Consider the following 12500-nt stretch of genomic DNA (forward strand, 5'->3'; position numbering starts at 1 on the left):
ACAAAGGCCCAAACCAGACCTACTGTACAGCATCTTTCTTACCATAGTAGCCCCTTCATTTAATGTTGAGAAGGTTTTTTGAGTTGACCACCAATTTTATATTTTGTATTTGGCCTCAAACATTGAATGGAATTTGTAAAAGTTAACCCTTCCTTGTCTGTTTTCCTGACTCGCTAAGGTCAGAATTATTCTATACCTGTAAGGTTTTGTTTGAGTGCCAGTGCAATAATGACCATTTCTTCCGTTTTCTTTTAATGGTCGATGTCTTTTTTTTCTTTCCTCTAACCTTAAGACCTCAGTCTTATTATATCAATATTTCTTAATTTTGTTTTCACTGTCTAGAGAGATGTGTGTGTAAAGTCCATGTTATTTATTGGATTGTGTCGCCCTGGTTGGCTTCTCAATGCCAGTGTGTACAAAGCCCATCAGTCTTTTCTGCCAGTAGAAAAACAGTGGAGATTTTCCTTTAATTTATTTTAAAAGGGCGGGAGAGAAAATGAACTCCCTACCAAGACTTATTCTACTAATTTTAATTAAACTATTTACTTAAGCATATAAAAATGTAGGCTTTAGCATCCAGTGAGCTTATCTGTATTCTGATGATTCTGCTGTACACTATGGTCTTTTAATGCCTTTTATTTCATGTTATCATTTATGTCAACAATGCTGACAGATTTAAACATTTAACATTTTTGTTAAGTTTCTAGACTTTGGTATATTAATTTTATCCACTAAATATTGCTGCATCTAAACTATTTGAGCGTGGAAGTAGCATGTCAATGTGAACATTGTTCCGTTTGGGTGATTAATGTAGTTTATCAACATCCTTCTCTCTGTCATGTGGACACGTGTCTATTTACTTGAAATATTTAAACGTATGTATTGTCCTATATTATGATCACAATAAATATAGTATTCTTGAATGTGTCTTTTATGAGGAATCCTCTTGCTGGATGATTCAAAATCCACTATTGCCTAAGATAGATCTATGTTGCGACCCACTTTTGTAGAATTCAAACCGAGCAAATTGAATTCAAAAATTGTAAACAGTCATCATGAAACTGAATTACAGCATGAAAGAAACAAATCGTTGAAGACACAATATCAGCACTAAAGCAGAAGACCAGCAACAACCAACGAGACTACACAAAATAAAAGTTTGTTGTTTTATTTGTACAGTCTGGTTCTGAAATACAAGGCATGGTGTGTGAGAGGGCTAGGGCGCGGTGTGAGTTATGTGTAGGTGTGTGTGAGCGCTGTGGAGAAGGCGGGGTGTGGGTTATGTGCAGGTGTGTGTGTGAGCGCTGTGGGGTGTGGGTTATGTGCAGGTGTGTGTGAGCGCTGTGGAGAAGTCTAGGGAGGTGGGACACGTCTCTGTCTCCGCTGAGAGAACCTGATCCACCTGCTGCTTCAGCTCAGAGTCCAAGAGAGCCGCTCCGATCGTGAAATACTCCTGGAACACAGACGACGAGGGGTTAAATCTCTATTAGGTACGCGGCCAATCGCAAATCTGTGACTCCCAAAACCTTTGTCCCAATAAGGAATATGACGAACGAGAGTGTGTGATGTGAGTGAGAGCGCGGTACCTTCTTCTTGGAGGCGGGCGCTGCCACGGGGGGGTTAAAGGTCATGTCTTTGACGCTGTAGTCTTCGAACAGCTCCCCGGGAGACCTGGGGGACGAGAGGGGGACATGAGAGACCTGGGGGACGAGAGGGGGACATGAGACCCGCGACCACTTTCGACTTTTATCTTGGTTCCCCCAACCAGGGCTTAAAAACGAAATTATTTTTCAATCGGTTCGCTCCGAGCAGAACCAGAATATTTAACGTTTCCGTTCTCGTGTTCCGCCACCAACATAGCGTTCCTGAACCGGTTAAGAACGAAAAATAACGTTCCGTTCACCGTTCCGGGGGTGTTAGCCTATTAAGACTCTATAGGCCTACAGTATTTCTTGTACAAATATTTTCTTGTACTGTTGCTGCAAGCTATTTTATTCTGCGCCTGTAGGCCTATTGTTTGTTTTTATAATGTTTTATGTTATTTATAAATAATTAGTCACCTCATTCATTCATCTGCAAAATCCCTATTGTTTATGCTGCGTTCCTTTTGTATGGGAGCTCCGGATTTGGCGCCTATACGCCTAATACGTAGCCTATCGTCTGACATCCACGGTCTTTAATATTATAGTCATTTAACTTATGCTATTCAATGATCAGGGTTGCACGGCACATTGTCACTAAAGGGTGCTCATATTAATTAATGTAGCCTAATCATTTGGTTTGTGAAAGTCAAGACGTGACAGAAATCTGTGCAACAATAGGCATATGACTAGATTCCAAGAGGCGCGCTCGCTTTCACAGCCTAATTGCCGAGTTGAACTCTGAAGGAGGCAGACCATTAAATTCGCAAAACATAGGTTTATGCATACTAGTATACATCCAAGCAACTGTACTCCGTGTTTTAAATAGCCAAACCATACTTGGAGCGAGATGCGCAACGAGTGAAAATTGGCTTCCGCTGAATGTTGGTTATAAAGATAGAGGAACTTTATTGCAGACACGCAGGTCCATATAAAACATTATATTTGCACAGTAGGCTATTATTTCTTTCACTTTATTATTTGCATCATTCTTTGTGGACCAATGTTGGAATAAATTTGCCTTCGAACGTTATTGCCCTCTCTGACATCCGCGGTCTTTATGTGAAATCTAGTTTTAGCCTACTGAAACATTACAGGCTATAGGCTAGCCTACTCTTCTTCAATTAAACAAAATAAATCACATTGATATCTTTGCTAAGTAATAAGCTGTAAGGACAGGCTGAACTACTGTTTTGCACTGGAAAACAAAGGAGAGTGTGTGACAGCCCTGCGCAACGCGTGCAAATTGGCTGCCGCTGAGTGGTTGGGAAACATCAAGAATAGTCATGCATCTTAGCTCGCAGAGTTTGAGAAACATCCTCAATTTTTCTAAATAGCACTTGTTGTAGAAACTTGGGAATCCTGTTTTTAGACTAGTCATGTAATCGGTTACAAAACCACCGTCTAGTCATCAGTGAAAATAGTCGCTGCGCACATCCCTAGTCGGAACTAGGCTATGCATGTTGTGTGTTGTTGTAATATCTAAATCTCTTCATTTCGCTAAGCAAGCATTTAAGATCCTGACTGTGAAATAACAGATTTAGGGGCCTAGGCTACATTACAAAAACAGGACAAGATGAAGGCTACAAATTTAATTAATTTAATTTAGCCTATTCGGCCATAAAAGGCTCAGCTTTCTTCTTTTTTACAATTATTTTTAAGTTATATAGGCCTACTACAAAGAACGAAAAAATAACGTTATTAACCGGTTTTAAAGATTTCAAATTAACGTTTCTGTTCTGGAACAATTAAAGACCATTTCGTTTTCGTTCCTGTTTCTGTTCCTCGTAAAATACCGTTCGTTTTCGGTTTTCGTTTCCGTTCCTTGAACCGGTTCGGAGCCTTGCCCCCAACGATGACCCGACCCAGAAGGACTAGTCTCGGGTCTTTTGTTTTGGCGCCCAGCCTGTGCATCACGGTCACGCCAGGGTCCCTGTGAACGCCCGCTGGCACGCGGCTGCTCCGCGTCGGGTCGTGGGGGGGTCTTACCGTCTGCTGAGCTCCACGCTGAGAGATCCGGAACCTTCGCTGGGGGCGCCGAGGGCGACGTGGGACGCAAACCTCCTCACCACCGGGTGGTAGTGTCTCTGTAACACAAACGCACACAGAAACACAGAGAGAGAGAGAGGACAAGAACAATACTGTAAGAATCTAATTATTGAGACACTATATCATCAGTGAATGACTGTTTCTGTGCCTGTGTGTGTGTATTTCTGTGTGTGCGCGTTACCCTGAGTGTGTGTAGCTCCCAGAGGGCCGTGTTTTGGGGGTGGCAGTACTCTGGCTCGTCCAGTTCAGGCAGGAACACGCCGCTGCCCTGCGCCTCGTTGTCCAAGAGGATGTCACACTTGGCGAAGGCCTGGAGGGAGGGAGGGAGGGACACACACACACACACACACACAGAGCAGTCTTAGCTACATCTCTCTTTCACACTTCTGTTCTTTAACATAAACTGTTACACACACACACATCTCTCTCTTTCACACACTCCCGTTCTTCATAAACTGTTACACACACACACCTCTCTTTCACACACTCTCATTCTTCATAAACTGTCACACACACACACACACACACCCTCTCCACTCACGTGCATGATGTTCCTGTTGGACGCCAGGATGCCCACGGCGGCGTTGGGCAGCGTGTGCAGACTGAGCGTGCTCAGCCTCTTGAGGAACGCCAGCGCGCGCTGCAGGGTCACCTGCTTCCTGCGCCTGGCGAGCATGACGTCCAGACAGCGCAGCGCGATGCCGATGTCGTCGTTGGTCGAACCCGCGTGCAGCTTGAGCAGCGTCTTGTACAGGTGGTTGTAGAACTTCAACGGGTCGATGTTGAGGACGTCACCTGTCGGGTCGGAGAGAGACGGGCTTCGTGAGGCGTTTAGGAACTCGGATGTAGCATTTCCTGTCGACGCCACCACTGGACCAATCACTGACCTTGCCCAGAGAGGATGTTGAAGGCGGTCTGGATGCAGTGGAGGCTCTCCCGATAGGACAGATCCTGCAGAGGGAGGAAGCAGTCAGCCAATCATAGCTCACAGGTGAGACATCTGAACCAATTAGCAGTCGGGACGCGACCGATATGAACGTCGACGCTCACCCCTGATTGGATGAGGCCCTGGAGGACGTTCAACAGGTCGTCGAAGAACTCCAGGTTGATCAGGTGGGCGAACCTGAAGATGGGAGGGGTCAAGTTGCCAATTAAACCTGGGTTCTATCAAGGACTTCCTGTCTCAGTTCATGTGATTGTGTCTGTGGGGGGGGAAGGGTAGAGAGGGGGGGAGGGGAGAGGGGGGGGGTTCTTACTTGGCCAGTCCTTCTAGAACAGAGGGCAGCAGAGGGGGGGGAGGGGGAGGGGGAGGGAGGGGGGGGGAGGGGTTCTTACTTGGCCAGTCCTTCTAGAACAGAGGGGGGGAGGGGGAAGGGGGGGATGGGGAAGGGGGGGAGAGGAGAGGGGAGGGGGGGGGGAGGGGGAGGGGAGGGGAGGGGGGGGGTTCTTACTTGGCCAGTCCTTCTAGGACAGAGGGCAGCAGAGGGGGGGAGGGGGAGAGGGAGGGGGGGGAGGGTAGGGGGTGGGGGAGGGGAGAGAGGGGGGGGGGTGTTTCTTACTTGGCCAGTCCTTCTAGAACAGACGGCAGCAGAACGGACTTCTGGGCTTTCTTCAGTATTCTGAAGTAGATCAGAAACACTATGTTGAGAGTCTCTGTGTGCTGCAGGGAGAGAGAGAGAGAGAGGGGGGGGGGAGAGGTAGAGAGAGAAAGAGAGGGGGGGGAGAGAGGTAGAGAGAGAGAGAGAGAGGGGGGGAGAGAGAGAGAGGGGGGGGGGGTAGAGGTAGAGAGAGAGAGAGGGGGGAGAGGTAGAGAGAGAGGTAGAGAGAGAGAGACAGAGAGAGAGAGGGGGGGGAGAGGTAGTGAGAGACAGAGAGAGAGAGACAGAGAAAGAAGGAGTAGAGAGAGATACAGTTAGACATTCATTAGTGAATTAGGTTTATAGAGTGAGGACCAGAGAAGCTGATTGTTTTTGCCCTCTCAGGTCAAAGGTCGGGTGTCCAGTAGGAAGCAGCCGTCTGTGGGCGGGGCCTGTGTGTTGCCGTCGGTGACGCTCACCAGTTTGATCTTCTTGTCTTTGCTCTCCGACGCCTCGGCCTCCAGCAGCTCCTTCTCCAGCTTCTCCTCCGCCTTCTTCCACTGAGGACCAGAGACAGGGCTGTGTTACACTCTGCTACACACACACACACACACACACACACACACACACGCACACACGCACACACGCACACACACAGCTTCTCCTCCGCCTTCTTCCACTGTGGATCAGACATGGGGCTGTGTTACGCTCTGCTACACACACACACACACACACACACACACACACACACACACACACACACACACACACAGCTTCTCCTCCGCCTTCTTCCACTGTGGATCAGACATGGGGCTGTGTTACGCTCTGCTACACACACACGCACACACACACACACACGCACCTTCCTCTGCATCCTGGACAGGTGCTTCCTCTTCTCTTTGTAGTTCATGAACTTCTTCTTGGGCGCCGTGTCGTCTGTGTCCTTCTTCATCTCCACCTCCTTGATCCTCAGACACAGCAGGGAACTCAACATCTGGAGGAGGAGGGAGGGAGGGAGGGAGGGAGGGAGGGAGGGAGAGAGGGAGGGAGGGAGGGAGGGAGAGAGGGAGAGAGAGAGAGAGAGAGGGAGGGAGAGAGGGAGAGAGAGAGGGAGAGGGAGAGGGAGGGAGAGGGGGAGAGAGAGAGAGAGAGAGAGAGAGAGAGAGAGAGAGGGTACGTGAACAATATATTTGACATGGGATACGTTAAGTTAAGCCGTTAAGGAGCGAACCACAGCAGTGGACCGTATTATGAGTATTAGTATATATTAGTATTAGTATATGACCGTACCTCCAGAGTGTTAGTATATATTAGTATTAGTATATAACCGTACCTCCAGAGTATTAGTATATATTAGTATTAGTATATAACCGTACCTCCAGAGTATTAGTATATCAGAGTATGAGTATATCAGAGTATTAGTATATCAGAGTATTAGTATATATTAGTATTAGTATATAACCGTACCTCCAGAGTATTAGTATATCAGAGTATGAGTATATCAGAGTATTAGTATATCAGAGTATTAGTATATATTAGTATTAGTATATATTAGTATTAATATATGACCGTACCTCCGGCCTGACGTCGTAGTTCCTGCTCTTGACCATGCCGGAGATGACCTTCACCATGCCCAGCGACGCCTGGCCCACCTTGTCCTGCTTCAGCATCTTCCGCGCCGCCTCACAGCACATCGCCGACACCTGCCGACCGAGAACAGGGCGCCGGTCACTCGCCGGTCAAAGAGTTCGGACCCCGCCCGCACGATTACTAGCGATCATCACGCTAACCCTTCCCAGGACTGACCTTCTTCACCGGGTCGTTCATGAGGGGCACCACCGCCACCATGATGTTGTTGTGGAAGTTGAAGTGCGGCAGGGCGACCAGCAGCTCGCACAGGCAGCGCACGGCCACCTCGGCCAGGCCTCGGTAGGACCCCAGGGACACCGCCTCGCTCCGCTTGCGCTTCTTCTGCTTCCAGTCTGGAGACGGAGAGGACGGACGCGTTACCGACCCGAATATCAACCTCGTCAGACCGTACGTCAACGAACAGCGACCGAACAACTTTAACTGTTTTTTTGTCCGCTTTTTTCTCTCGTGTGTGTGTGTGTGTGTGTGTGTCTACCTTTAATAGTCTGTTCCAGGTTCTCCAGATAGAACTTGTACTGGCTCACCAAGCCCTCCTCAAACTCCCTCAGCTGCTGGGTGTCTTTTTTCACCTGGAGACCACAACACACACACACAGGAGACACAGAGTGAGATACACAAGGTGTGTGTGTGTGTGTGTGTGTGTGTGTGTGTGTGTGTGTGAAGCAGCTGTGGTCAGCGGGCTTGTGCACAGGTGTTAAGTCACCTTGGCGGTCTTCTCAGCCTCCGTCAGGGGTCTGATCCTGTAGGAGGGGACGATGTCCTTGAACACCTCCATGAGAGACACCATGACCAGCTTCCTGACCGTCACGGCTACGTAGGGGTCAGTCTCCATCAGCATGGCGCGCAGCTCCTTCAGCTTCTTAATCTATTATGGGATAGATAGGTCACACAGACAGGAAGAGCATTTAATACAGGGTACCGATGAGACAGCCGTCGGATTTTCTTGACCTTTGAGAAAGACCCGCGCAGAGAGAGGGAGAGAGGGGGGGAGAGAGAGAGAGAGAGAGAGACACACACACATACACATCTCCTTACATTGGTGGTGGGGTCTGAGAGGATAGCTGATCCCAGACCAGCGATGCGTAGCTTCCTCTCAGTCAGCTTCTGGACGCGGAGATCTTCCCGTTCCTGGGCGGTCAGGGGCGGCCCGCTCTCTGGCTCCTCCTCTGGAAGGGAGGGGTTTCAGACAACATCTTACCCAATAGGAAAACGTCTGTTTGCGGAACGGGCGGCTAAAACCTATTCATTTAAAGTCATGTTCATCCGACGCGTGATGATGTTCACATCCGTACCGTTTACAAACTCGTCCAGCCCCGCCTGGGCGTCGTCCTCCTCCTCCTCCTCTTTCTTCGGAACGACTGTAAAAGAAAAAAACACGAGTTAACCGATTGAAACCCAAGATGTTCCCGCGACACACCACCGCCACCGCCGCCTTCCGAAACCGCCTCCCACCCCGCGGGCCTCTCACCTGGCTTCTCCATGCTCTGGGGAATGAGCCCGGACTTGTCTTTGATGGGCAGCAGGTGGATGACCTCCTTCTCGTCGGTCAGACGCATCTTCCTGGGCGTCTTCTCGTAGCTCGCCGGCGCCTGGTCCGACTTGCGCTTCTTGGTGTGCGCCGGCGCGCTGCAGGGGGGGGGGGGGGACATGGGAGGGGCGGCGGGTTAGGAGACAGGAAGGGTTAGGAGACAGGAAGGAAGGAAATGACAGGAAGGGTTAGGAGACAGGAAGGAAGGAAATGACAGGAAGGCAGGACAGGAAGTACCGACGCTGACTACAAGTCTAGATGTGATCTAGCGTCGATATATGTTTAGGGTGTGCGCCGGTCGGGAAAGGTAACCCGGCTGTAGGCTTGGCATCATGTGTGTGCAGGTGGTGGTGTCATCGTGCGAATGTTCATCGAACGGAGCCGCGTTCGTCGTCCGCGGCCGAGGTGTTTACCAGGACGACAGGTCCCTGGTGAGGAAGGACGCCTTCTGGGCCATGGCTCTGATCTGCTCCAGGTCGTCTTCGTCCATCATGTCCACGGGAAGGGACTCCACAAACTCCTCCTCGTCATGTTCCTCTTCTGCACGGGGAGAAACATTCAAACGGGATCAGCAACACAGGCCTAGAAACAGCAGCTTCCCCCGTCTCTACCCTCAAATCAACTAAACCCTTCCCTGGTCTGCGTACGCTTCTTCCTGGGTGATTAATAGCATTCTAGTGTGTAGGCTGATAGGTAGGAGCTTGATAGTACATCAGTCATTTAATCTTTCCTTCTAAGGTAGTAAATACACACCGTCCGGGACACGAGATTACTTTTCGCAACCCAGTTTAGCAAGAACACCATAGAGTTTAGGGTTAAGGTTAGGGTCAGGTGTAGGGTTAGGGCTTAGGGTTAAGGTTAGGGTCTTCCTTAACCCTAAACTCAATGTTATTATCGCTAAACTGGGTTGCGAAACGCGTAGACACCACCGGGCCAGAGGAACAGCCTGCGGTGGAGTCAGCGTGTGACGGGATACCCACCTGGTCTCTTCTTGTATCTCTCCAGAGGCTGCGGCGTCCGTAGGACCGCATCTTTGATGGCGTGGCGGAGCTTCTTCTGCTCTTTGCGGTACTTCTTGTCGGTGCTCTGCTGTTTGAACTGACGGTTCTTCAGCTTGTTCTCCAGCTTCACGTTGCTGGTTTTCAACAGCCGGCGAAAACTCGGCTTCCTCTTCTTGCTCTTGGGCTGATGAGAAGTGGGTTGACATCGTTGATAAACGTCACGTAGCTACTAGCTAACATCTCCCGAAGCTGAATGACTAAGTCGGGCTAAAGTTATGTTGCAGCTGATTCAGCTGATTCAGAACGCTGCTGCTCGAGTCCTCACTAAGACTAAGAAAGTGGATCACATCACTCCAGTTCTAAGGTCTTTACACTGGCTTCCTGTCTGCCAAATAATTTACTTTAAAATACTGCTGTTGGTTTATAAAGCATTGAATGGTTTAGGGCCAAAATATATTTCTGATCTGCTCATATGCTATGAACCATCCAGACCCCTCAGGTCGTCTGGCACAGGTCTGCTTTCTGTCCCCAGAGTTCAAACTAAACATGGAGAAACAGCGTTCAGTTTTTATGCTCCACATATCTGGAACAAACTTCTAGAAAACTGCAGATCTGCTGCAACTCTTGGTTCTTTTAAAACAAGCCTGAAGACTTTTCTTTTTGCCACTGCTTTCTAAGAGGAGCTGTGTTTATCAGTATACTGCACTGTAACTTTTATTCCTGTATTCTATTTGTCCTGCTTTTTGTTTAAATGTCTATAATGACTTGCTTTTTGTTTTAATGCTTTTAATTTGTCCTGCCTTTTGTTTTAAATGTCTTTAATGTCTTGCTTTTTGTTTTAATGCTTTTAATGTCTCATGTAAAGCACCTTGAATTGCCCTGTGGCTGAAATGTGCTTTATAAATAAACTTGCCTTGGGTTCACATCGTTGATAAACGCCACGTAGCTACTAGATAACATCTCTAGAAGCAGAATGACCAAGTCGGGCTAAAGCTACGTATCTATATTGATATCTACTGAGATTACAGTTAAATATGTTGTCTCGAGCATTAGGTAGTCCGTTTACAGTGTAGCTGGCTATTTAGACTAGCCCTTAGATTAGCTCCAATGCTAAATGTAGCTAGCTGGTTATAAAGCACTATGATCCACTTACCGGAGCCATGATTCAGGATGATCTTCTACCACAAACGGCAGCGGTGATATGAATTAACCTTAATTAATAAATAAACGACAACTACACCGTCTCACTCAACGCTGGGTCTGTGAACATGTTAGATTATTGCTACACGTGTGCATCTCTCTTCCCGGATGTACATGTGTTTTTCTACGGAGGCCTACGGGTTCATTGAAACAGTAAGAGAATATCGCCACCTAGCGGAATGGAGGTTTGCCTAGGTGTGCCCTTCCATCAAAGTGACCACTTTACAGTGATAAACAAGTCAGATAGACAACAGAGACGGACGAAAACAAAAATGGGCACATAAACCAATTAACTAACAACTAACTAACTAGCTAACTGTGCAGTTGAGCAGAGGTCACCCATTTGGTAACATATTCTTGGACTGTGGTTATGGCTTTCTGTAGTTCCTACCCTGCCTTGCTCTGTTCTAGTGATGAGTGAGGAGCAGGAAAAGACAGAAGCTACAGTAGAAAGATAAAACAGTCACTTGTTGCAAATGTATTTGTGTACCAGAATGTAGTTTACACCTATAGCCACAAGAGGGAGGCAGAGGTTTTTTTTTGTCTTGTGACTATTGTGCTTTTTCTTGGTTGTGTTATCGCCAGCAAACCACGCCAATATACACAGTCACGGGGTTATGGGTAGGCTATAAAAGACTGAGTGTGTTGATCACATGGATGTATGGTTGATCATTGATCATATCATCATGAGAACCATCATAGCTCATCTCTGAGGTAAACAACCAGTGAGCAGCTAATAATGCAATAAGATACCTAATCAAATAAGTACACATCAATGATGTAATGAGCTAGGGGGAAAGTGAATATATCTACTAATATGGTTGTTTTGTGTGGTAGTGGTTTCAGTGGGGCTTGAAATTCTCACATTTCTCATTTATTCACATCATAACTTGTACAGTACTGTACAGTGAAACTGATCTTGTACTTCATCCAAATACAGTATATGTACAATTGTTTTCTTTTCTAACTATGAAAACTGTACAATACAGAGCATAGAAAAATGCAGAGAAAATGATACAATGTACAATTCTGAAATCTGATTTAAAAATCAGGCATAAAGATGAGCATTTGATAATAAAACAAGATCAATGTTGAAACAAACATAAAGGAAGTGTTTGGTCGAGTGTCAAGTTAGTAACAAGAGAAGCGAGAACAGACAATTGTAAGTTCCAAGTATTAGTTTTCATAAATAAGCGCATTACAAAATCTCTTAAGTTGTTTTCATTTACAATGTGAAACCACAGCATCCCACAAATCTCTGTTCTGACTAAGACACTGCAGCTGAGATGAAGTGTTAAAAAGCTTTGCTGTGGAAGGTGCCGGCACTCAGAAAATCATCTGATTTATGCTTAAGTCCTGCTGACTGGGGAAGAAAATTGGGTAGACGAGTTAAAATATAGCAGTACTAAAGGTGTTCTTTGGTTTTGGGTAACATCAAGAAGAGAAATCAAATAAGATCCACCTTTGTGGAACCATGTTCTAGAGGCACTCAGAGATCCGAGGTGACATTGCTGCCGTTTCCCAATTGTGTCCAATTTTAAAACATGTGTCGCTTTTACAGACTCTCTGAACGTGCCACAAGACGCCATTTCACTTTTTAAAACAAAGACTACCTTGTTCCTTAATTCTCTAAGCACTATATCGTCGGCCATTTTGATGAGTAAAAGTGTACAAGTGAAATGTCTACAGTATGTTTACTGTATGTGCAATGCTTAGCTCTCTATTGCACTTTCTACAGCCGTCTTCCTGCTCCAGGAACACACTACAGAGAAGATGATGTTCACCACCACATCAAGACTTCTGCAAATATTAGCACTTCAGTTCGTCCCTAACCAGCTATTATTGCAGAGACCTC

The 12500-nt window shown here is 47.1% G+C and overlaps 2 protein-coding genes across 2 annotated transcripts in view; both read right to left on the reverse strand.

Annotated features, from left to right (window-relative positions):
* Window positions 1–1186: 1186 nt before the first annotated feature.
* noc3l (NOC3-like DNA replication regulator) lies at window positions 1187–10744 on the reverse strand. Its single transcript, XM_084459967.1, has 20 exons — window positions 10599–10744; window positions 9425–9629; window positions 8858–8984; window positions 8385–8542; window positions 8209–8274; window positions 7952–8082; window positions 7620–7781; window positions 7392–7485; window positions 7073–7248; window positions 6841–6969; window positions 6129–6260; window positions 5746–5826; window positions 5249–5349; window positions 4740–4812; window positions 4577–4640; window positions 4231–4484; window positions 3871–3999; window positions 3630–3727; window positions 1587–1671; window positions 1187–1453 (listed from the first exon to the last, which is right to left on the reverse strand). The coding sequence occupies exons 1-20, from the start codon at window positions 10605–10607 to the stop codon at window positions 1319–1321; spliced, it is 2409 nt and encodes an 802-aa protein (XP_084316093.1). The 5' UTR covers window positions 10608–10744; the 3' UTR covers window positions 1187–1318.
* A 993-nt stretch (window positions 10745–11737) lies between these two features.
* tbc1d12b (TBC1 domain family, member 12b) overlaps window positions 11738–12500 on the reverse strand; it is a gene marked incomplete at its 5' end in the record, with an annotated part of 16376 nt that continues 15613 nt past the window's right edge. The window contains one exon of the mRNA XM_084459899.1: window positions 11738–12500. This exon is cut by the window's right edge and continues 444 nt beyond it.

The sequence above is a fragment of the Borostomias antarcticus genome, assembly GCF_949987555.1.
Source record: "Borostomias antarcticus genome assembly, chromosome: 29".
Lineage (NCBI taxonomy): Eukaryota > Metazoa > Chordata > Actinopteri > Stomiiformes > Stomiidae > Borostomias > Borostomias antarcticus.